The sequence below is a fragment of the Talpa occidentalis genome, unplaced genomic scaffold (assembly GCF_014898055.3).
Source record: "Talpa occidentalis isolate TD23 unplaced genomic scaffold, MPIMG_talOcc4v2.1 talOcc4.8, whole genome shotgun sequence".
Taxonomy (NCBI): Eukaryota; Metazoa; Chordata; class Mammalia; order Eulipotyphla; family Talpidae; genus Talpa; species Talpa occidentalis.
In genome coordinates, this window is record NW_023605194.1 from 73,822,405 (window position 1) to 73,846,207 (window position 23,803).

The window sequence follows — 23,803 nt, forward strand, 5'->3', positions numbered from 1 at the left end:
TGAGTCCTCCACATTTGTCCAGCTGTACCTGCTGCAGCCTGGGGGCCCCCCCGCTTCAGGGCTGGATGTGCCAGCATGCTTGGGCACGTGCCTACTTCTCTCAGGCCAGCTGCCTGCCCGCCAAGTGCTGCCGCAGCCGTCAAACCCTGAGTCCAGGCAGAAGAACCATCAGCTGGGTCCTCAGGACAGAGGCTCTGGGGAGACCTGCCTGTCAGCCCTGCAGCCTCAAGATGGCCCCCGCAGAGGAGACTACCCTGGCTGTGTCTCACTTCATGAATCTTGGTGGAAGAGGGAGGAAGTCCAAAGTGGGGCAATTCACCCCCTTTTTACAGAGGGAAGAGGCTCAGACACAAACAAGGAAGTGCCATTGACCATCAGAAGAATTGAACCCAACTGGACCCAGGACCCAGCACAGTGGGGCAGGCCTTGCTGGAAGGGGACAGGGTTTTGCTGGACGTCTGCCCTCACAGGCAGGGCCAGTGCTGTCCTTTCTTGGATTTGGCAGGGCTCATCTTTCCCCTTTCCAGGTTGTTTGCTTGCAACCTCAGGATCAGCTGAGAACGCCCAGGTCCTCCCACCCTGCCCTCCCCCCTTCCGTGTGGACTGTGGTTAGCTGTGACATTTAAGAGCCAGGCAGGGAAGGCACCTGACCTTGGGGAGGAATGCGGGAAATGTCTGCAGCCTGAAGCAGTCACCCCCCACCTGGTGTGCAGGAATGTAGGCTCTGGCCCCCAAGGGAGGGGTGTGTGTGTGTGTGTGTGTGTGTGTGTGTGAGAGAGAGAGAGAGAGAGAGAGACCCGAAGGCCCCAGAAGGTCACCCAGTGAAATGCCCACACGCTTACAGGCGGTGAAGCTGAGCTCTCATGGCTGCCTCCTCCAGACACCAGCCTCGCCTGGTCTGATCCCACAGGGCAGATACCTGACTCCGCCACCTCCTCCAGACTGAGGCAGCCCAGCAGACCTCTCACCCTTGACATCTCAGACCCACAGAACCACGGAACCGGAACGTCTGAGACCTTGGAAATGAGCAGTTACCGCATCTGTTTTGTATTACAGGTGTGAGAACTGAGGCCCAGAGAGGCCATAGATGCACTGATTTTGTGCCAGGGCTCTGGGGTGGCTCCTTGCCTTTGTGCCCAAGGCCACCCAGCCCCTGGCCAGCAGGTGACCTGTGCTCTGATGGAAAGAGAATTTCTAAGTCACCCTTTGTGATTGAATCCTGAAAGGGTTGGTAAGGAGGCTGCTGCCCTCTTGTGGCCAAATCTAGACATGACCGCTGTCATCTGAGCCTCTGGTAGCTTCTCTCTAGAAGCTATGAACTCTCCCAAATACCCTTTTCCTGGAAAGTGCTCTTAAAGGGCTGGATGGAGCGGGCATCACTTCACCGCCCTCTGGCCTAGAGCCATAACTGCTGTAGATGCCCAGAGCAGGATGGGAAGTGGGGATGATGCCTTCTTCAATGTCAAATCCTGCAGAAGACCTTAGGCCAAGTAAGGCCCAGACTGTGTTTCCCAGAATGCGGAGTATGGGGAGAAACTCAGTTTCCATGGAGACAAATTAACCAACCAAACACTAGAAAGGATGATTTGAAAATTTAGAGAATATTTATTTCTCGGGAAGTTCCACAACAGCTGGCAGGCACTGCCCTCCCCTGCTCTAAGGAGCGGACCTCTCTCTCCTTTCTGGAGAAATCCCTTCTCTTCGGGTAGTGCCGGTGGGAAGGCTGGGATGTTAAGAGAAACCATACACAACACCCCAGAGCCTTAAAGAATAAAGCAACAAACAGCCTCCTCACACAAACGCACATGTACAAAATCAAGAGACGTAGAAAAGAGAGGCTTTGCTCCTCCCACTCTGGCTGGGCTGCTCTGCGGGATGGGTTGGGCAGCTGGGCCCCACCCTCCCAGTCTGGATTATGCAGAGGCTAACTGGTACGGAAGTGCCCCACAGCCAAGAAGCCCTGGCTTCAGAAAGAGGAAGGGCTACAGCTCTCTGGAGCTGGGCAGGGAAGATATGGGGTCAGGTACGAAAGAACAAATAAATAAATAAATAAATAGAACCCAACGTGCTCCCAGAGGCCTAAGGACTTAGGTTGAGGCTCAGGGCCCCTGGGGCCTGTTTCCCTGAAAGTAGCAGATTCAGTGACAGGCGGAAAAAATAAAAGGGGGAAATGCAAGTCCAAAGCCACAGCCTCCTGACCCCCGGGCCTGCATCCTTCAGATCCCAGGAGGTCCTGGCCCAGAACCCAGCTTCGGACAGCTCTGGTGGGAAGAGGCTAGCTCTGGCCTGGAAGATACCTAGGGACTGGGGGACCATTCCCCTCTTTTCCCTGCACTGTCTGGGGCCCTCAGTCTCTGCCCTCACTCTTGCCTTCACCCTGACCATGTCCAGGAGGGAACCAGAGTCGCCTCCAGGGCGGCTCTTCCCTGGTGGGCTGAGGCATGGCTCTCTCCTGCTCCCACGCCCACTGGCCATGCTGACCCTCGCAGCTAGAGTCAGCGGGAAGAAGTCCTCGTGCAACAGCAAATTATCAGAACAGTCCATCTCCGGGTCCTCCTCTGCTCCATGTGCTCACAGGTGTCCCTACAGTCTCCAGCGGGGCCACCTCCAAGGCTCCCTGCAGGCCAACAGGGAGACGGCATCTGACAGAAGGAAGAACAGAGAAGGGGCAGGCGCTGCTGGACAGACACTGGGCAGGAGGCCAAACTGGACACATGAAGAAGTCTGAGGGGCTTGGGAGAAGCCTGGCCAGCCGGGGGCCTGGTGAGCACGGGGAAGGGGGGAGCTGGCCACTCAGCTGGGCAGCAGCACATGCTCCAGGAGGTAGGTGAGGGAGTCCCAGTGCTTCCAGAGGAGGAAGAGGACAAGGACCAGGAGGGCGGTGCTGGTGATGCGCAGGCGGGTCTTCATGAGGGGCGTGATGAAGTTGGCAATGGTGGACACGAACACCAGCAGCACGGCCATGAGTGCCAGGATCACGTTGATGAACTTGCCCAGCAGTGCCCTAGCGTTGGCATTCTCCACGCCCTCCAGCTGCACCACCTGTTGCTGCTGCTGCTGCAGCTCCAACTTGGTGACCCGAGTCAGGCAGGACTCCACAGCCTCCTACAGGGGTGGGGAAGGGAGGCTTAGGTGGGCAGGACCCCGGGTGGAGCCCCACCTCCCCATTGAAGAGGTGACCACGCAGTGTGCCCTCCAGATGCCAGGCAGGGGAGCAGGGGAGGGCGGATGGGCTGAGGCAGGGGGCAGGGCCTTTTGTCTATGGTTGTTGGGGAGGAGGCTGGTTCACATGGGAAGGGAGGAGCCAGCCTCATCCTGGCTTCTGCTGGAGGCAGCTGAGAGTCTCCAAATGCCAAGTTCAAAATGCCAATTCATCGGCAAGGCTGCCATCAATGAGGTGGGGCCAGGTGACTCCCGCCAGCATGCCTGCCTCAGCCTAGCCTCTTCTCTACCCCACCCCACCTGCATCTTCACCCATTTCCCAGCAGCCTTGGCCAGTGAACAGCCTGGGCCCAAAGCCCCCACCTTGCAAGACCAAGACCCCCTCTTTCTGCCTCCCCGGGGTCGGGCCCCGCTCTACCTGGATGTCCCGGGCCCTCTCATAGGACTGGTAGGCCACCTTCTCCTCCATGCTGGCCAGTTCCTGCTTCAGGTTGGTCATCTCGTTCTGGTGGAGCTCGGTCAGGTCGTTGAGCTGCTCCTCCAGCCGCTCGTACCTGGCAGAGTAAGGAGGTGTTACTGAGCCAGATCCCCAGTCTCCCTTCTCCCGGAATCCATTTCATTCATGTTCCACAGTGAGTCAACCCTCCCCACGCCTTCAGCCCTGTTCCAATTTTAACAGCGACAACAGCGAAAGCTACTATTTACAGAGCGTTCTATGGGCAGGCACCGTGCCATGCTCCCTCAGGGAGTCTCTCAACCCGGAGGGGATCACCAGCGTCACTCCATCTTACAGATGATAGGCATGGGGGGACTGAGGAATGTGCCTAAGACCACACATTCGTGAGGGAGGAGCCAGAGCAGACTGGCTGCTGCCTGGCGCCAAGGCCCCAGCCCAGTGCCATCCCCGGAGCTGGCCCGGCTCTGAGGGCATGAAAGGTGCCAAGGTGACAACTGGGTGGGGTGGTTCAGCCTCAGACCCAGTTACCCCTCAACTTCCCAAACCTTCATATATATGAAGAAAACGTGCTAAGGCAAGATCCCCAAGAATCCTAAGGAACAGGTGGCAAAGGCTACTTGAGGGGCACTGAGCAGTGGGGCGGCGGGGAGGGCATGCGGGACCAGAGGCCCCAGACCCAGCAGTCTTGGGTGCCGTGGGGGTGTTCCAGGGCCTGGGTGCCAGTGTTTGCATCCTGACCTCACAGGCCTGGACTCGGCATCTCCTCCAGCTGAGGAGGCAGGCCTTCTCACTGTGCCCACTCCCCAGGCGAGGAGATAGGTGTGGGGCTCTAGCATTTTGCTCAGGTAGCTGGGATCTGAACCCAGGTAATCCAGATGCAAGGTCAGTGCTCTCAACCAGTGCCTCTCTGGATGAGGACAACATCTGGTCCCTGCCTCAGTTTCCCCTTCAGACTGATCACACAGTCATCAAACAGGAAAACTCAAAGCCCCTGAGAGGAGCAGGACTTTCTTTCCATGGGTCCTATAATCATCGCTCCTGGCTGCCCTGGGAGTTGCACGAAGTAGCCCAGACCCCTTCCCGGCCTCCGCCAGCAGCCCGGACCCCTTCCCAGCCTCCGCCAGCTCAGGGCCCTTCCAGACATTCTTTTTTCTGCCTCTACAAGCCGGAGCCCGAAACAGGGCACCTGGGCCAACACCAGTGGCTGTCCAGCCTCGGGGCGGGCGGGGGCACGCACCTGTAGCGCTCTTCTTGCAGGCACTGGGTCATGTAGGTGTAGTCCCGCTGCAGCTGCGCCTTCAGGTCCTCCATCGAGTCCTCCAGGTGGGACTGGCCCTCCTTGATCTCCCGCAGCTCCTCCAGCAGAGTGTCCAGGTTTCCAGAGGCCCCATACAGTGTGTTCGACTTGGGGCTCCCCAGTGCCCCAGCAGGCCCTGCCCCGGAGTTGCTGCCGGCCCCAGCTGAGCTGGCGCTGGCACTGGAACACTCATCGTCACTGCCGTACTTGGGGCTGGACACGAGTGTGGCGCTGCCGCTCAGCGCCCGGGCTGCCTCCTCAGGGGGCCCATCCTCCAGCGGGTCCTTCAGGTGGGCGATGTTGTCGGCGCTGCCAAACTTGTTGCGGATGAGGCTGGCGAACTCACGAGGCTTGGATACCACGGCGGTGTGGGTGGCCTGCGAGAGGCCCGAGAGGCTGCCCTTGACGCCCTCCACCACGCCGCCCCCGAAGCCACTGATGCCGGCCCGGACGTTGGCGCCCACGTCCTTCAGTCCCTGCTGCATGTCCCGCAGCACGTCCTTGGGCTGCCGCGAGGGCCCATTCTGCTCTATCTCCTTCAGCCGCCGGCGGTAGTGCTCCAGCTTCTTGTGCAGCTGGGCAATGGTCTGGGCCGACTTCTGGTTCTTCTTCTCAAACACCTGCTTGATGCGCGACACCTGCTGCTTGTCCGCATTGTTGGCCAGCTTCAGGTACTCCGCCACGTTGTCGTCCCGCGCCTCCTGCTCGATCTTGATCTGCTCCGTGATCTTCAGGATCTTCTGGTGCAGGTGGTCGATGGCAGCCTTGGTCCGCTGGGGGTCCGGGGCACCCTCCGGCACATCCAGGCTGACCGGGCCATCGGAGTCACCATGGCCAGAGCTGCCGGAGAGGTTCAGGGCCACGAGGTCTCCCTTGTCAACCTGGGGTAGAGGCAAGGGGAAGACGCGTGAGTACCCCAAGAAACTGAGGGAGGGGGCTTGGAGGGACCCTCTTGTGTGCCTCTGGGCACCTCTGGACTTGGTTTACTGGCCTGGAAAATGGGTGCCAGTAAGAATGGGATGAGTAAGAAACTTCATGGAAAGAGCAGAAAAGAGTAACCACAAGAGAGTTCCCTGGCCACTGCCATTTAGAAAGGGCCCTCACTCTTCCTGGCTTCCCAGCCCTGTAACACCCCAAAAGCAGCCTGGGTAGGACTGAGAGCTCCAGGAGGGGCTCAGGGACACAACTACAGACAGACAGAACCTCCAGCCCAGCACGCTCATTGCTCCATCACACAGACCAAGCAGGTCTGAGGCTTCCCAGAGACTTCCCCAGGGAGAGGCCTCTGAGCTCAGCCACTTGGGCAGCCTCTCCCTCAGAGCTGATGGAGCCTGCACCACCCCCACCAGGAGCCTCTCCATCCTCCTAGCCCACTTCCCTTATACAGTTCTGTGGGTCACTCCGCCTCTGCTGATGCACCCCCACCCCAGCCTCCGCATTACCTTCCCTGGAGTTGTCAGCAGCCTCTTCCGCTTCATCAGAGTGGGAGCTCCGGCCCCTCCCGTCTCCCAGAACAGAGGAGGTCACACACATGAGCACCCACCCCTCTGGCCAGGTCCCCAAAGCCTCAGGTCCCAGCAGCAACCAGCCAAGAGAGGCAGGGACCAATCTGGGGCCCCAGCCACCCAGCTTGAAAGGGGGTGAATGCGCAGGAAGGCGGTGACAGTCCCTTTTCCTTGCTGGCAGGCAGGGTGGCTTCCGAGCACATCAGGGTGACACAAAGAAAGGAGCCCAGAGACTAGGAAGGGGGAGGGGAGGGTGAGCAGGGAAGGAAAGGTTACGGGCGGGCGACAGGCAAGAAGGGAGCTGTGGGGTCAGATGGCAGTGGCAGGTCTAGAGCACCGTGGGCCGTGCCCCTGGGCCTGGGAAGACGGCTCTGTCCACAGCGAGTCCCCAGTGTCTTATCATCATGCAACAACGGAAGTAGCAGGAAATGGCTCAACCCCATGTATTTTTACACACAGCACACCCCGAGTCAGCCCGGGTCAGGTCTTTGCTCTTTCTATGGGGGGGGGGGGCGAGCAGGGCGGGTGAGGTATGTGTAGGGGAAGAGGTTAAACACAAAGAAAGTGGCCGAGTCACAAACACCAGAACGGGAAGCGGCACGTGCCAATAACAGGCAGAAGTCACTGGGCTCTGTTTCTGTACAAAGTGATTGGAAAACACTATTGAAAACAATAGCCCCGCCAGCTCCGGAGCCAGGGAGGGTGGCTCCTCCATGGGCTTCCTCTGGGGACTTTTCAGGTCACAGCTTCACCGAGGGTGCTGGGGACAGTGCCAGCCCCTTCCTGATCTCTCCCAAAGTTGACTTTCACTTTACATTTGCTTTGGGTTTCCTTAGGGGCCCCCTCACCCTCCCACCTAGTGCTCAGACCTTCAGCACCCTGCTCCTCTAAATGTCTGACCTCATATACAAGAGGAGCCAATTCTGAAATCTCCCTCAAAACCCCATCCTGCAAGGAACCCCTCCTCCCACACCATTCCCTGCAGGGACGGCAAATGGGCCATCACTCAAATTCCCAGATCTTTGGTGTCCCCACCTGCAAATGTGGGTCATCATATGTCCCCACAGTTCTTTTGTGAGGGTCGTACAAGATGATGTCCTGGCTCAATGCACACAGAAGGCACTTACTAAGTGCTGTCTGGACTTAGATGCCACTGTGCATCTCCAATTGTGCATCTCCATGCAGAGGACAGCGCCCGCCTCACACCTGGAGATGTGTGGGAGGAGTGAATGAAGGGCTGATGGACCAGGACATGCATGAAACAGCCAGTTCTCCGCTGTCCGGGCTCTGCTCTGGCAACCTGTTTGCTGTCTTTCCTCCCTCGACCTGACACCTGCGTAGCTTGCAAATGGAAAAGCAGTTGGCGCTGGCTGTGAAATCCCCATGAGTAGGCCCACCATGGGGGCTGGGAGCCCCTCTTCCCAGGCCCAGGGGTCTCATGGCAGCCACAGCTCCTTCTTGCCTCCACCAAGGTTCAATGTCTGCTTCTGCCTCTCTTTCACAGAACACCCCACCGTGTTCTTCCTGTCAGGAGGAGGCAGCGCGCCCCAGGGACACCCCCACATGCACAGCTGCAGAGCCCTTTCAAGAGTGGAGAGACATGGGGTGACAAAGGGACAGAGCCCAGGAGGTGGCAGGCAAACAGGCTGAGATATGAAGAAGGAAAGTGAAAGCATGAGAAGAGAAAGATGAGAAAGCTGGTAAGAGGGAGAGAAGGTGTGAGAGATGAGAAAGAGATTTGCCAAAAGAAAAAGAGTAGCAACAAGATAGAGACAGGCCACAGGGTCCGAGGGGCAAAGGGCAGGGCGCGGCGTTGGGGACCCAGTGGCATTTCCACGGGCACACAGCTGGTGAGACATAGCCGGCTTGAAAGCAGCACTTGCCTCCAAATTCTCACTTTGCTCTTTGCTGCTTTTGTTTTTAAACTTCCCCTGACTCAGTTTCCTTATCTGGAGAAGGGGAGTAATTCTGAAAGGAGACCCAGTCTCAGGGCAGACAGCAGCTGGTCCAAAGCCACTAGGGAGGCTGCAGTTGAAAAAAGGAAGACATTGGGGTCACCAAGGATGGGAAGGGATCGACCCTGGTACCTTGCTAGTGAGAAAGAAAAATAGAGCCATCTGGAGAGCAGTCTAGGGGTTCCTCCAAAAAGCAGATTTACCACGTGATCTGTCAATTCCACTCCAAGGTACAAACCCAAAAGCCGTGACAATGGGTGTTCAGACAAATGCCTGGAAACACAGACAGCGCTGTCCACAGCAGCAAGGGACTGGCATGAGGCAGATGCCCGCCGTGCACCAGGAAAATGGTTGTGTCCACCCAGGGGAGGACCACTTGGCCGTACAGGAACCGGACACTGATACATGCTCCATGGATGACACAAAGGGCCACCCGTGAAGGGCCTCACTCACAAGAAACATCCAGAATATTACAGCCACATAGAGAGAATGATTAGTGGTTGTTGGGGACTGGGAGAAGAGAAGGAGGAGTGGCTTAATGGCATGGGTTTCCTTTGGGGGCAATGAAAACGTTCCGGAACTAGACAGAGGTGATGGTGGCAAAGTCAGCTGTGCAAGGCCAGGTCCTCTAACCCGCTGGCCTGGGCTGCAGCTCCAGCCAGCATCCTGTTCCAGTGGCCCGTGGGAGGGCATCTGGGCCCTGCACCTCACAGTCTCATTTTCTTTTCTTTAAAGATTTATTTATTTATTTATAAGTAAATGGCTATAGTCAGAAGCACGGGAGGATGAGAGAATTCACCAGAGCCTTGGGCCTCCCTGGTGGTGCAGCGGTTGTGAAGTTGCCCGCAGCCTCTACAGCACCAGTTCGATCCCCGGCCACCAGGTGAGGGTCCCACATGGCACGCAGACCTCTCCTGCCGCCCGCTGCTCCCCTCAGCAATGTACTTCGGTCCTTCTGCCTGCTCTGCTCTCCGCTCTGACTCTGGTGAATTCTCTCACCCTCCTGCACTTCTGACTGTACCCAGTGCTTGTATAAATAAATAAATCTTTAAAAAAAAAAATTCACCAGAGCCAGAGTGGGGAACAGAACAGGCAGATCGATGAAATACACTGCTGAGGGGAGCAGTGGGCGAGGCAGGAGAGGTCTGCGCGCCATGTGGGACCCTTGCCAGTGGCTGGGGATCGAACCGGTGCTGCAGAGGCAGCGGGTAGCTTTGCAGCCCAGCGCTCAACTGCTGCGCCACCAGGGGAGGCCCTCACAGTCTCATTTTCAACAGAGCAGAAGCTCTTCCTCCCTCACACCCACCCACTGTCCTGCGGCTGGGGACTAAAAAGATGAGCCACACAGATCCCCCTCCCCCCTGCCTCCTCCTGCCCTGGCCCCCAAGGCCCTGCACCCCCCAAGGCCCAGCACTCCTCTCCTCTAGTCCACAGCCTTCCCTTCCCATTAGGTCTACCCCTTGGTTCTGGCCAAATCCACACCTTCCCTGTCACTAGCAGGCTAGCCCCCCAGCCCCCAGCATGGTGAGGGCCGCTACACATGCCCCTCTGTTCTTCTCACAAAGCTGCCACAGAGCCTCACAGGGCCGTGCCCCCAAACCCTGTGTCCACAGCCAGCTGCCAGCCACACAGCTGAGACTGTCTGGCCACCCCACTCTCCTGTCCACAGAGGCTGAAAACTTCAGACACTGAGCCCAGGCGAGGCAAGCTCGAAAGGGAGAGCTGTGGGGGGAGCCTCGCTTCTCTCATCACCCTCATCCAGCCCAGGGAAACTGGGGGGTACAGGAGATTCCCTGCTCCAGGTAGTCTGGAGCAAAGCAGTACCCAGTGGCCAGGGCTAACCGAGACTGAGGTCTCAGCGGTGCTCACACTCCTGTATGTGCCCCTGCTCCAGGAGGCCCACATTGGGGTGGAAGCCCCCACCATTTGTCCTCTCAGCACTGCAGACTCCTCCCTGGCCCTCACAACCACTCAGACTGAGCTGAATTAGGCACTGGGCCTGGTTCAGGCTCCCCAGCCCTGGCTCCTGAAGCCCTCCCCAGCACCCACCTTCTCAGGGCTGAGCTCTCCTCCTGGCTAGGCCCGCTGCCCCTTTGCAGCACCAGCCTGGGCCTGGGCGCCAGGCGGGGGCATACAGCGGGCACCAGGATGGGGGGCCAGGCTTCCGGGAAGAGAAGGGCAGTGGCCGAGTAAGCTGTGATGCGAGTGTTGTGGGTCCACATGCCACCTCAAGGTGGGCCCACATGCCACCTCAAGGTGGGCCGTCAGCAGCCGCCACTGGCAAGGTCTGTGTGTGCCACAGTGGCTCCCAGGAGACTTGGGCCTCCCCACCTGTGCTCCCTCCTCCAGAGGCTCCTCCACAGAGCTACAGAGTGCACCTGTGCCCGTCGCAGAGCAGGTGGCTCGGACGGGGCTCCTGCCCCACAAGTGTTCAGGTGTTGAGAGCCAACACTGAGGTCGCTCAGAACAAAAGCAGGAGAGAAAAGGGATTTCCAGGCTACTGTGCCTGTCCCTTTGGGTGCAGGCAGCCATGTCCCGGCAGGTGCCCGCCATTGGGGACCGGGTGACTCAGTAGAAAAGCTGCTCCCTCTGGCCTCTTGACCAAGTGAGGGCCTTTCCTGGGGCCGAATGCTTGCTCACAGGTGCCCTTTTGCACAAGTTCCTAGAGGGAAAGGGAGGTGAGGCTGACCAGGATGGGAAAGGAAATCCATGGCTGACTAAAGTCCTTCCAAATCCCACCCACAGATGCATTTGACCTGTGGGTGAAGCTGGGAGTGGGGAATCTGACATCAGCCACACCAACCTGGAGTCCCTGCCAGAGCAGACTGGAAAAGTCATTCCAACTCTCACAGCTGCCTGCAGGGGCTCCCTGCCTCCAAATGAACCCTCTGGAGCCAAGTGCTCCAAGGTGGGGCACCCCCCTCTTTGTGCCTGGGAGCCTAAGCTGCTTTTCTCCAGCAGGTAGGGAAGCAATGATTAATATGTAATGGGGTACCCCGGGTCTGTTTACCAGGGTCAGGAGGGGGGCTCAAGTGCTGCAGGGAGGCCCCAGTCAACACCCAGGGGATTCAAGGGGCAGCTGCCCTTGGGAGCTGGCTCTCCCTGCAATGCCCCTTCCCCTGTGGCCTGCCATGCCCTTGGGGCTTAAAGATATTTCAGAGGGCCTCCCTGGTGGTGCAAGGAGTTAAGTCTCAGCAATATGAAGCCGTCCATAGCCACTACAGCACGGGTTCAATCCCCAGGCCAGGGAGCTACCCAGATGGCGCAGCGGACCTCTCCTATCTTGCCCGCTGCTCCCCTCAGCAGTGTGTTTTGGTACATCTGCCTTTTCTGCTCTCCACTCTGTCTCTGGTGGAGTCTCTCACCCCCCACACCTCTGGCCTGTACCCCTGCTCTTGTATGCATAAATAAATAAATCTTTAAAAAAAAGAAAAGATATTTCAGACTGCAGGGAGCAGACACCAGTTGGGGCCTCTGCCAGCCCCTGCTGCAGCACCCCTCCCCCTGCCTCCTCCTGCCCTGGCACCCCGAGGCCCCGCACCTCCCAAGGCCCAGCACTCCTCTCCTCTAGTCCACAGCCTTCCCTTCCCATTAGGTCTACCCCTTGGTTCTGGCCAAATCCACACCTTTCCTGTCATCTCATTCCTTGCCGTGCTGAGAACAATGTCCTTTGTCCTGTACTCTCCTCACACTCTCAGGCCCCTAGAGGTCCCCAAGCTTCCCTCTCACCCTAGGGTCTCCTCCATTGTCCATCCTCCATTTTGTCCAACAGCTACAAGCACCTACCATGGGGCTCTTTCTGGGACTTCCCACAGTGCTCCTGGAGTCAGTGCTCACTGCACCTTCAGACTCCCCTCTCCCTAGCACCATTCATTTCTCCCTCATCAGAGGAGACATAGCCTGGAACACTCCTCCACAGAGTTTCACTCCTCTGGTCCCAAGTGGAGTGACACTGGGCTACAGGCTTCCAGAGGCATCTATGCCGGGGATTAAGCATGCCCCCTATACCCCCACCCTGGGCCCTCCCCCCTCCCCGCCAAGGCTCTTTACCCACCCTCAGGGCCCTTTCGGTGCTCATCTGCCTGGGCCTGGGGCCTGGTGTTCACTCCTCTTCCCTTCTCCCATCCACCAAGATTTCCCCAGAAATCTCTTTGCCCCCAACAGAGACCTCACCTGTGTGGGTACCATTTCCCCAAGCCATGCTGGCAACGGGGTTCCAGGGCTTCAGGGGCCCCAGCTATCTGCAGGCTGTGCCAGGGCCCCGAGGTCACAGTCCTGGGGGAGCCCTGGGCTTGCCAATGAGAGCTGGGGCCTGCGTGCAGGTGTGCCCAAGCCTCAGGCTCTGCGGCCGCCATCTCCAGTTTGAAGCCCAGCCGGGGATTAGGCTTGTATTGCTCTGGAGATTTCCCCTCCCCCGGGCCATGGGCTGCTCCTTCCTATCTCCACGGGGATCAACAAGCTCTGATGAAGCCCCCTTCCTGGCCATCCCCAAATGCAGCTATTGCCACTGTGAGTTCAGTATGCATGGGGACACCCAGACACGGCAGGCAGCAGCTCCAGCGTAGGAGATGGGGCGCTGGGGAGCTCTCAGAGCTGTGCATGGCTATACTGCCCCCCCCACCAGAGAGACACTTGACTCCTCCCCTCCACAGTGCATGCCCAGAGCCATCTCTCCCATCAGAAGCCCATCCGTGGAGCCTCGTCTTCAGCCTCAGAATGAAAGTGGGCCTTCTCTTCATACTTCCAGGCAAAGGCGATCTCCAAAGCTCCCCAAAGCTGCAGGGGGCTCCATGGCAGAGCATAACACAGGCAGCCCAGCCTGGAGACCTCTGCCTCTCTCCCTGCTACACTGCCCGCTGGCTTAAGGTGCCATCACACCCAAGGCATCCCTCCTACTCCAGTAACCACCAGAGGGCTCGGAGAGCAGTCAGCCTCGCTAGGGACTCCCTTTGCTCTGAGCCCCTCCCTAGAAGTCCACTCTCCACTCAGGACACCCCCAGCTCCTCTCCCCTCATCCCCCTGCACTGTCCAGGCAAAATCACCCCAGACAAAACGTGGATGGCAAACTCACAGCAGTCTCCTCTCCCTTGGACTTCATCATGACAGCCTCAGCGGGAATCCTGCGCGTGGCCAGCAGAGGGGGCCCGAGGTCTACGTTGAGGGGTACACTGAGCAATGGCAGGGTGGCAAGCAGTGGCAGGGCCAGTGGGGTCTCTGTAAGGGCAATCTCCCAGGGTAGAATCCCCAGCCTTGGAAGGCAAAGTGAAGGCGATTCTGGACCCCACAGGGTTTAAATACTGAGGGTCATCATGACTCACGCTGAGGGGGGCGGTCCCAAGTTCAAGACGCTACAGAGAGATAAGAAAGGCACAGCACTATCTTTGGTGCCCATGCCAGGGCCTGCAATCAAAAACACCAAGAGCAGGAGTCCCCAGTCCCCAGCTGTGGGACTTCACAAACATTTGTGGAGGCTGATGACTTGGGGTTTGAGGATGGGAGCCTAGAAAAGCACGTTACACAGGTCCCAATATCTGGGGCCAGCTTTGATGGATGTGGTCAAGGACACGTGGGGTCAGGGTACCCTTCCAGCAGCCCCCAGTCTGTCAGCAATGTGGCATCCATTTTTCTGCACAACGGCTATGTGTCAAGAGGTTCCAGGCTTTCCTGGCCCTCGGAAGGCAGGTCGGATCTGAAGCACATCTGAGCCCATCCCAAGCGTAGCCAACCCTCCCTCAGTATTTACATCTCAGAATGACTGGGTGATCGCTCTCATTTAGCTGCAAAGGAAGACAGTTCAGCCACTGCAGGTTCATCTTGGGAAGCAACAGATGGAGGATGCGTGGTCTTCTCACGCTCCAGACACCTCACCCCTGCCCGCCTCTCCAGGTCCCATGAATGAAGCTAAGATTCATTTAAGAGGGCAGTGGCAGCAGGAAGGGGCTGAGTAAACTGAGGTCTGGGGCTTTCTGCAGGGGTCTTACTCTGCAAGCTGCCTGGGGTCCCAAAGGCTCAGAAAGCACTGGATTAAAAGCAGCAGTAGCAGCAGCAGCAGCAGCAGTGGCAGCAGAGGCGGCAGCAGCAGCAGGAGGGGGCTCCTGCCAAGTGGCCTCTGCCAAGTCACCCTGACACAGGCCTTTACAACCCCCCAGGGCAGCTCCATCCCACTCCAGGCACAAGGACCCATCAGTGCAATGACTGGACAGCAGGGAAAGGGGGTGGGGGGGGAGCTCAGGGGTGGGCTGAAAGTCTGCTAAGAGAAAAGGAACAAACAGGCCGCGGATGTCTGCCAGGCAAGCCAGCAGGAGCGATGCTGTTTCCTCTGGGTCTGTTCTCATCTCTACATGTGAGAATGTTCCTAAACTTGCAAGGACACAGAGCTCCTGCTTGGGGTGTGGGGAGCAGGATCTGAGGTGGGAGTCTCAGTCCAGTGTCCACCCTGCCCTGGGGAGTGGGTGCGAGGACTGGGCCCTGGGCCCTGGCTGACCCTTTCCGGGGCACAGGAGACACCTGGACTCAGGGATCACCTGCCAGCTCTGTGGCTTGGACAGGTCCTAGACACACTTCTTTACAACTGCATGGGGGGAAGCAGCAGCTGGAGAAGGAAGACTCGGGGTGAGGCCAGAGGCATCAGGGGATGCAGGAGAGGGTGTGCGAGCTGAGCCCTGGGAACTCTCCCTTGGCCATATGTCGGTTTCCTAGCTGCAAAATGAACATACAATCTTTATCTCCTGGGGCTGTTGTAATGATAAAACTGGAACATGAGTGGAAATGCCTGACATGGAAGTTTTGTTACACATCAGTAGATGACTGGTCCTCAGGCTCCCTCATTACGTGAGTACATACTCTCACACATCCTAACCCCAGGTCACACTAGTACCTGGGAGGTCAGGCCTTAGACAGAAAAAGACAACAAGGAGCTACCAGATGAAACAACTTTGGGAGCATGGTGGGCGGACCTGCCTGGGCACCATGGTGGGGAGAACTGCCTGGGCACCAAAACTGTGGGCTCTGAACAGACATGCTCACAAGCATCTATGGTTTTGCAGCAAGAAAGCACCACCGGGCCTCCCCTGGTGGCACAGGCAGTTGAGCACAGCGCTGTGAAGCTGTCCGCAGCCTCTGCAGCACTGGTTCGATCCCAGCTGACCAGTGAGGGTCCCACATGGCGCAGCAGACCTCTCCTGTTGTGCCCGCTTCTCCCCTCCACAGTGTATTTTGTCAGTCTGCCTGTTCTGTTCCCCACTCTGTCTCTGGTGAATCCTCTCACCCTCCTGCACATCTGGCCTGTACCCCGGTTCTTGTGTAAATAAATAAATCAATCTTAAAACAAAAAAAAAAAGAAAACAATACTGCGAGTTCTTCCTGAAAAGCCCTGGTGGTCTCTGGCTCCTCTGTGGCCACCTCAGCAAGGCAGGGCCCCCATCACTTGCAGGCTCAGGCGGTGGAGCTGCAAGTGCCCAGGTTCAGGGGTGACAGATGGACTCCCATCACCCTGGAAGGGGGCGCTGGCAGGACGCCCAGGCCCTCCCCTCTGCTCATCCAGCTGGCCTCGGCCCTCACTGGCTTCTTCTTCAAATTTAGATTTGTCTTTCTCTAAGCTTAATTTTCACGTCAGGTCCCTTCTTTAATATTCTTCAAATATTAAATATTTTTCCTGCTTCCTGGCCCTTGCTATTAGTCTTAAGTCCCACCCACTCACCACCTTCTTTTAATCTTCCCACTTAATTTTCTTTCTCTTGGAGGGAAAAAAAAAGCACAAACCACACACACACTCTGAACAGTGGGAAACCTGAGAAGTCAAAGGCTTTAGCAGCAAAGACTGATGCTGAGAAGCAGCTAAATTTAGTGCTTAGATACAAGGTGAGGCCTTAAAATTCTCAGGCTCTGAATGTGCTGTGAAAATCTCCCAGTTCAGGTTTGTCCATGAAAGGCTGCAGCTCACCTCTCAGAAAGGGGGTATTGGGAAGCGGTCAGCATTCAGAGATCCTCCTCTCTCACTTTAAGACCCTGCCAAAGAGCCCTGCTTTCCCCAGGAAAAGCAGAAGGAAGATGCTTATTCATTAGGGTGAACCAGCACAGCCAAGACGGGCACGTTTCCCAGGGGCTCATGGAGAGTCAAGGCCACGGGCAGGGAGGAAGACAGAGGAAGCTGCTGGACATACGTCAGCGCGCCACCTCCCTGGGGCTTCCGGGAGGGGGGAGGCCATTGCTTCCACCTGCCAGCCTGGGGATCTCCCCCAGACAGTCCTCTTTAGGGAGACCTGCTGGGGCTCCGGCACCAGGCAGATGCTGGGCAGTGGTGCGAACCCCTCCCTTAGGTCACTCTTAGTTTCATGGCTCTCACCGCAGCCCTGGGGAAACACTGGAGCGGACTGGGGAGAAGGTGACCCAGCAAGGAAGAAGCATCTCCTTTTGGGCAATTTTTAGGAACCAGAGTCCTTTGCTCCACCCTATTTGCCAAGAATAATTCAGAATGATCCCTTTCTAAGAGCAGAGGATGGAAACAGGCTCTGGGCACCCTGCTGACCTGATGCGATTAAATGAGAACTTCAAGTGCAAGTGCAAACTACAGTGCGATTCCACTGGCCCTGATGCCAGGACCAGAGACAAGACCGAATGTCCAGGCCCTGAGGGGTAGGGGGTACACCTGATGCTGTCTCCTTGGCAGTGAAGAAACCTTATATAAGGAAGTTAATGTTACAGGCGCTGTCTCTCCAGGGCAGGCTCGCCTTTCCAGCACCCAAGGGAGGCCTCCTGGTGAGAGTATCACCTTGGATCTGACTGAGCTTTTGCTGAGCCTGCTGAATTATTCAGGAGCTGTGGATTCCAGCCTAGCTCCGGGGTCTCAGTGGTGGGGTATCTGGAGCGGTAGAAAAGAATGCAATGAGATCTCCCTAAATCCAGACTTGAGGAAGGTTAAAGAGGACAAAAAGAAGCAGAGTTGGGCCTCTGTGGTGGCGCAAGGGGTTAAGTACCGCACTATGCAGCAGTCCGCAGCCTCTGTAGCATGAGTTCGATCCCTGGCTGGCCAGAGAGAAACCCACATGGCGAAGCAGACCTCTCCTGTCTCGCCCGCTACTCCCCTCAGCAGTGTATTTAAGTCAGTCTGCCTGTTCTGTTCCCCCCCTCTGTCTCTGGTGAATCTTCTCACCCCCCAACCCCCCGCATCTCTGGCCTGTACCCCAGCTCTCATATGCATAAATACATCTTAAAAAAAAAAAAAAAAAAGCAGCAGAGGTGATTGCAGCCCTGGAGGGTATGAGGAGCAGGGCCAGGCGGCCCAAAACAGTCAGACCAGCTGCTTGCTATGCCCCAGTGCCTGCCACTGGAGATAGAAGGAGGGCAGAGAAGGCCACAGTTCCCAGAAATTTTGCTCAGTGCCTTCAGCCCCGCTGCAGCTCAGGGGAGCCCTTGGTTCCCTGGAGTCCAGAAGGAATGCAACAGGGTATGTGCTTTCCTCGCAGCTTCTGTTTCAAGCCCTCTGCCCCATGGGGTATAACTGAAGCCCAAGCTTGGCCTATGAAAAGCAAGAAGAGCCAGGGGCTGGGATCAGGTTAATGGCACCGTGTTTCCATTGCCTCATCTGGCACCAGCAGGGACCAGGGTCACGTTTCGCATCTCAGGGATGTGGTGGATCCAGGGAGGAATGTGCCCAGTGTCTGTGGAGACCTGTTGGGTCCATGTTCCCAGCCCATATCACCAGCACCACTTCTCACCCCTGGAGCCCGACAGCACCTGCTGCTGACTGTTATGGGCTCTGGCATGGGGGCTGGCCCCGAAGTGCGAGCCCTGCTTCCTCTTGGCAGCTCAGGGGCATGTTGAGGTCCAGGCTGAGCCTGCTGGTCCAGAGGGAGGACGGGGCCCGGCTGGTGTCTCCCATCAGTGTCTGGACCAGCATCATCTCGGCCCCGGGGGGCGCTGTAGAGTCACAGGGTCTCCCACAAGGGCCTGGCCTGAACTGAGAGACCAGAGGGTTAAAGATGAACCACCTTGGTCTTGGTTAGGTAACCTGAAAGTGACCTAACTTTACCCCCGGCACCTGAGGGATTCTGTGCTCCCAGAAACCAGAGTTAATCTAGGGAGCACTGGGTATTTTTTTTAAAGATTTATTTTTAGGGGCCACCCTGGTGGCGCAGGGGTTAAAGTCTCAGCACTGTCAGGCTATTGCCAGCCACTGTAGCACAGGTTTGATCCCCGGCCAGGGAGCTGACCCACATGGCACAGATCTGCCTGTTCTGCTCCCCACTCTGTCTCTGGTGAATCCTCTCACCCTCCTACACCTCTGACCTATACACCAGCTCTTCTATGCAAAATAAATAAATCTAAAAAAAAGGAAAAAAGGATTAATTTTTATTTATTTATACATAGAAGAACTGGGGTCTAGGCCAGAGGTGTGGGGGGTGAGAAGCTCACCAGAGACAGAGTGAGGGCAGAACGGGCAGATTTACTGAAATATCCTGCTGAGGGGACTAGTGGGCGAGACAGGAGAGGTCTACTGCCCTTTGTGGGTCAGCTCCCTGCAGTAGCTAGTGCAGCAGCCATAGCTTGATAGCGCTGAGACTTTAACCCCTGCACCACCAGGGAGGCCCTGGGTACTTTCTATCTGGGAATAAAGTCATGGATGTCAGTGGGGGAAAGATGAATAAAGGCTAATCCCAGAGGTGGCATGCTGCTGTGACAACTAACAGCCTATACCCCATGAAAGTCAAGAGGAAGCTGCCGCTCAGGGTCTCTGGGATCACTGCTGCTCAGGGTCTCAGGAAGTAAAACAGTTTTTGGGAAGGGGCAGTGTCCTTGGGTTTTGGTCCCTCTCCAGTGGACAGGACCCCTAAAAGCCAGGGACTTTGCCTGGACATGAGGAACTCAAACCAGACTAAAGGAAGAACTTCTTGACTCACCAGGTACCACAAGAGGGACTGCTGGGTGGCACCCAAAGGCCCCTGGAAGATAGGGCTTCTTACCACAGGATAGGAAGCAGGGGTGACAGCAATCACAGAGCAGTCTGCCCGGCCTGCCAAGTGGCTGGCAGCAACAACACAGACTGGGGAAGCTCTCTGAGGCCCAGGCTGGCTGCCTCTGGCTCTCCTCCGGGCTAAGGAAGCTTTCCACCCAGAGGCAGAGGCAGAGACAGAGGAGGGGATGTAGCAGGGTGGGGGAAGGGAGCAGAAAAGCCAGCTGTCTTTCCCAGCAGCTGGGAGTGAGCTCAGGTTGGCACAGAGCCACGCATGTACAGAGGGACTGTGGACATGTGGAGCATCATGTGGCCCTGAAGTGGATGCATTTGTGAGGACGGCCCAGGGACCCAGCTGGACTCCTAGAACCAGGGCCCTTCAGCTTCCCGTGTAAGCTGGCATAGATGTTGAGGCACACCCAGAGGCCCCACCGATGAATTGCCTGGTCTCTGCCAGCAACCGAGGGGGACATGTTTGAAAACCTCTCTCAGCAGAGTCAGCCCCACCCACCTCTGAACCAGCAGGCTCCAGACATAAATAAACCAGAGCCCCTTGGCGCCTGCCAAGATCGTCTTCTTGGCAAAAACCTAGGGCTGAGGGTGGCCCCTCATTGCCATCCCTCAAGTAAACAGGAGTGTTTGTTTATGCCAGGCAGAGAAGAAGAAATCTTGTTGTTGGATAAATCTGGTGGAGGAGTGCAGTCAGCTCTGGTTTAGGTGATGAACTGGCGGCCACCATCTGGGGCTGCAGATAATGCCACCGCAGGTCACCGGGGAGTGTCAGTCGTGACCCCACCCTTCCCCCCACCCCTCACCTCACCTTCCCACACAGCCGGGACACCTGGGCCCTCTCTCTGGACCTGCCTGGCCTCCAAGCCAGGGCTCCCTGCCACTTCCCGTCCTGGAAGAGGACCAGTCACATGACACGGAGGGGAAGGGGCGGCCAGGCTAGGCCAGGGGCCAGCCTGCCAGAGCTGGCCACAAAGTCAGCTCTCCAGCCCTATCCCCTTCCCAGGAACCCTCCAACTGGGTCACCCACACAAGCCCTAAAGGGCCAGAGGAATGTAGACACCTAGGGAGGGGTCATGAACAAGGCCATGAGGAAGCAATGACCAAGCTGGACACGGCAGGGATGAGAGAAAGGGAGGACAAGCCTCTGACCCCTCCAGGGGCCGATCCACTCCCTGAAGTCCTGGCAGCAGCGAGGGCCAGAGGGAAGAGCTATGGAGAAAAATGGCTGCTCTGTGAACCAGGGGATGGGGGCTCTGCTGAGAAGCCAGGGCCACGTCCCTGCTGACACGGGTGTGTGCTGCCAGCAGCTCCTGACCAGCCTCAGGGCCGGTCTCCAAGGGTGAAGGCCATGCACAGACCAGACCCATCTCTATTCACTGCCGACGCCTCAGAGCGCTGCTATTTCCCACTTATAGGTGTGAGACAGAGATCTGAGTCTCGTTTAGTGTCACACAAACAATAGAAAGCAGGATGGTGGGACTGAAGTGACGACTGTTTTTGTTTTTAAAGGGAAATCACTTAAGCAGAGCCTCAAAGACGGATGACTGGATCTGGAAGGGACAGATGTGGCCAAGTGGTCACCAAGGCAGAGCTGTGAGCCCACCTGGCCCTCTGTTGCACCCCTACTGTCCTCCAGTCACCCCCTTTCCTAGGACAGAGGCTGGGTGGGCACCTCCATGACAGCTGAGGACCGTTAGGGTGTTTCAGCAACTCAGCCCCCAGTAGGACCACTCTGGTCTGAAAGCCAGCTGGAGAATTTTAAACAATGGCAAGGGGTGTGGGTAGAGGGGGAGGCTTATGAATTAAAAATAGATGCTAGTAATCGCCAGGGAGTTTGCTGAGAGCATGTGGGGCTGTGTTTACTAGAGAGAGAAGAATACCTTCTATTCACGCCCTGAGACTTGGGTGGAACCATGGCAGCTTCTCCACCAACCAATGGCGTCTGGGCCTGCCGGCAGTCAGCTGACCCAGGGCTCCAGATGGCTACAAGGCCCCCTTCCATAGGACACTGAAGGACTCCCTCTCCTCAGGATCCCTGAAGCCATACCCATCCCCGGAGGGACAGCTCCAAGTTCAGAAAACTGTTTAGCTGAAGGAGAAACGGTAAAAGATAAAGCCAGTATCCGGCCATAATGGCCGAGGCAAGCCTGCTCCCTATGAGCCCAGCATATAAAGGGCCCTAGCAGGCTCCGTGCCTCCAGATCTCAGCTGGGCCTTGCAGACATGGTGGAAACAGGATCTAGTCTTCTCTCTACCACCAACTTGCTGGGTGCTCTTGGGCAAGTTGCCTCTAGATTGCTCCAGACCTCAGTCTATTCATCTGTGAACTGTAGGTAACATCTGCTTTGGCAACTTCACAGAGATGTTATGAAGGTGGACAGGTAACATGTATGACAGGCTTGGGGAAGCTGCAAGCTCTAAAGCAGTCGTAGAACAATCATTTCTTCTATTAGGTCCTGAACCTGGGGAACCAGCCCCACAGTCAGTTCACCCAAGGGTCTCAGGTCTAGTCTTCTACCAGCAGCAAGGAGAGAACCTCCCTGCCCCCTGGACATCGTGGAGGCACTGTGAAGGCCAGACACAAGCCACATGGAGAAGCCCTGACAGGCTCCACCCGTTGTGCCTGCCCCTGTCCCCCAGGCCCCTTGTCCCACTTAGCAAACATCAGCAATGCTTTCCCTGTTTCTGGGGGTCAACTGACCTTCTCTCAGGCAGCAGGAGAGAAGGCTCACGTCTCCCTCTTCCTAAAATAGCTGTAGTGTCAGAGCCCCTTCCTTGACAGGACTGTTCTGATTTGAATTTTGCATAGAGCTGGGCCTGGGTGCTTGCTCATTTAAGATGTTCATTCCAAAGGACCTCTGGGTTGAGATTCAGAGTCCACGCTGCCTTTTTAGCCAATGCATCCAGAACTTCCTCTCAGAACTGTCCTCTCCCCAGCTGGGGCTATGCTGGCAAGCAGCCCATCGCCAGCGTCCCAAGTACTATCCACACGCTGACAACTCCTGAATAAATGTGTGGCTCTCCCATGGGACTCCAGACTCAGCATCTGAGTGCTGCTGTGGCATCTCCACGTGGGTGTTAAATGGCCATCTCAGATGTGAGTGTCCAGGCCACAGCCCTAGCCTAGTTCACAGCGCCCCCCACCCCAGATGTCTGTTCCATTGGCCGTCTTCCCTAGCCCAGTTAATGCCAATTTCTGTTTTCCAGCTGCCAGGTCAAAAATCTGGGGCCATTCTGCCTGCTCCCACATCCAACAGAAACCTTTGTAGCTTGATAGCTGAGGCAAATCCAGAATCTGGTCTCTTCTCAACACTCCCCACCTCCATGGGGCTGCAGGTCACCAGCCCCCACCCTGGCTCTCCCAACAGCTCCCTCCTGGCCCTGCTCACACTCGGCTCACAGCCTCTTCCCCACCCAGAAGCCAGGGGGATCTATATAAAAAGCTTCACTCATCTGTACAAATCTGCCAATGACTTTTCACCCCACTTGAAAAGAAAATCAAGAGCCCTTCTCCGGACCTATTAGACCCTTTTTTTTTTTTTTTAATAGAGGCATGTTTTATTTTATTTTATTTACTTGTTTGTTTGTTTTTTGTTTGTTTATACATGCACTGGGTACAGTCAGAAGCGCAGGAGGGTGAGAGAATTCACCAGAGCCAGAGCGGGGAGCAGAGCAGGCAGAAGGACCAAAGTACACTGCTGAGGGGAGTAGCGGGCGGCAGGAGAGGTCTGCGCGCCATGTGGGACCCGCCTCCGGTAGCCGGGGAGCAGTCGGGGATCGAACAGGCGCTGCAGAGGCCGCGGGCATCTTCGCAACCCAGCGCTCAACCGCTGCATCACCGGGGAGGCCCCCATTTTTTTTTTTTTAAAGAGATTTATTTATACATACAAGAGCTGGTGTGTAGACCAGAGGTGCAGTGCGGGGAGAGGATTCACCAGAGACAGAGTGGGGAGCAGAATAGCCAGATCCACTGAAATACACTGCTGAGGGGAGCAGCGGGTGAGACAGGAGAGGTCTGCTGTGCCACATGGGTCAGCTCATTGGCCGGACATTGAACTCATGCCACAGTGGCTGGCGAGAGTTTCATAGTACTGAGACTTAACCACCAGAGAGGCCCTAGACCCATGTTTAAAAGAACAACAAAAACCAGAATACCTCAACCCCAAACCCAAAATTCATGGTCCCCAAACCCAAAATTCATGGTCCCCTTCCTCACACAAACTCATACCGCCACTGCCCCGGTCGCCCCTGTTCTCACTCCACTGGGACTGGTTTCTTGCTGGCATGCACACCCCAATCCAGGCGCAGTCTGTGCCACCACTGTCGAGACCACCTCTCTCTGCAGGTTCTTACTCCTGCATAGTGGGCTGCTCTGTCCATCGCATGTCCATCTGTCCTTGGCCTCCTCACTCCACACATGTCCTTTGAGGGTCTCACTGGCACATGTGGCTTCAAACTCAATGT

The 23,803-nt window shown here is 56.8% G+C and overlaps 1 protein-coding gene across 4 annotated transcripts in view; it reads right to left on the reverse strand.

Annotated features, from left to right (window-relative positions):
- Nucleotides 1-1,586: 1,586 nt before the first annotated feature.
- Nucleotides 1,587-23,803, reverse strand: part of TMCC2 (transmembrane and coiled-coil domain family 2) — a 37,925-nt gene continuing 15,708 nt past the window's right edge. For 3 of the 4 annotated variants that reach the window (XM_037496319.2, XM_037496321.2, XM_054690211.1), the window contains 3 exons: nt 4,857-5,797; nt 3,581-3,716; nt 1,587-3,105 (listed from right to left, as the gene is read on the reverse strand). In XM_037496319.2, the coding sequence (XP_037352216.1) occupies nt 2,794-3,105; nt 3,581-3,716; nt 4,857-5,797 (1,389 nt within the window). In that variant the 3' untranslated portion in view covers nt 1,587-2,793. Of the gene's footprint in view, nt 3,106-3,580; nt 3,717-4,856; nt 5,798-13,447; nt 13,649-23,803 lie in introns of those variants that run through there. The other variant, XM_037496322.2, reaches the window with a different exon arrangement.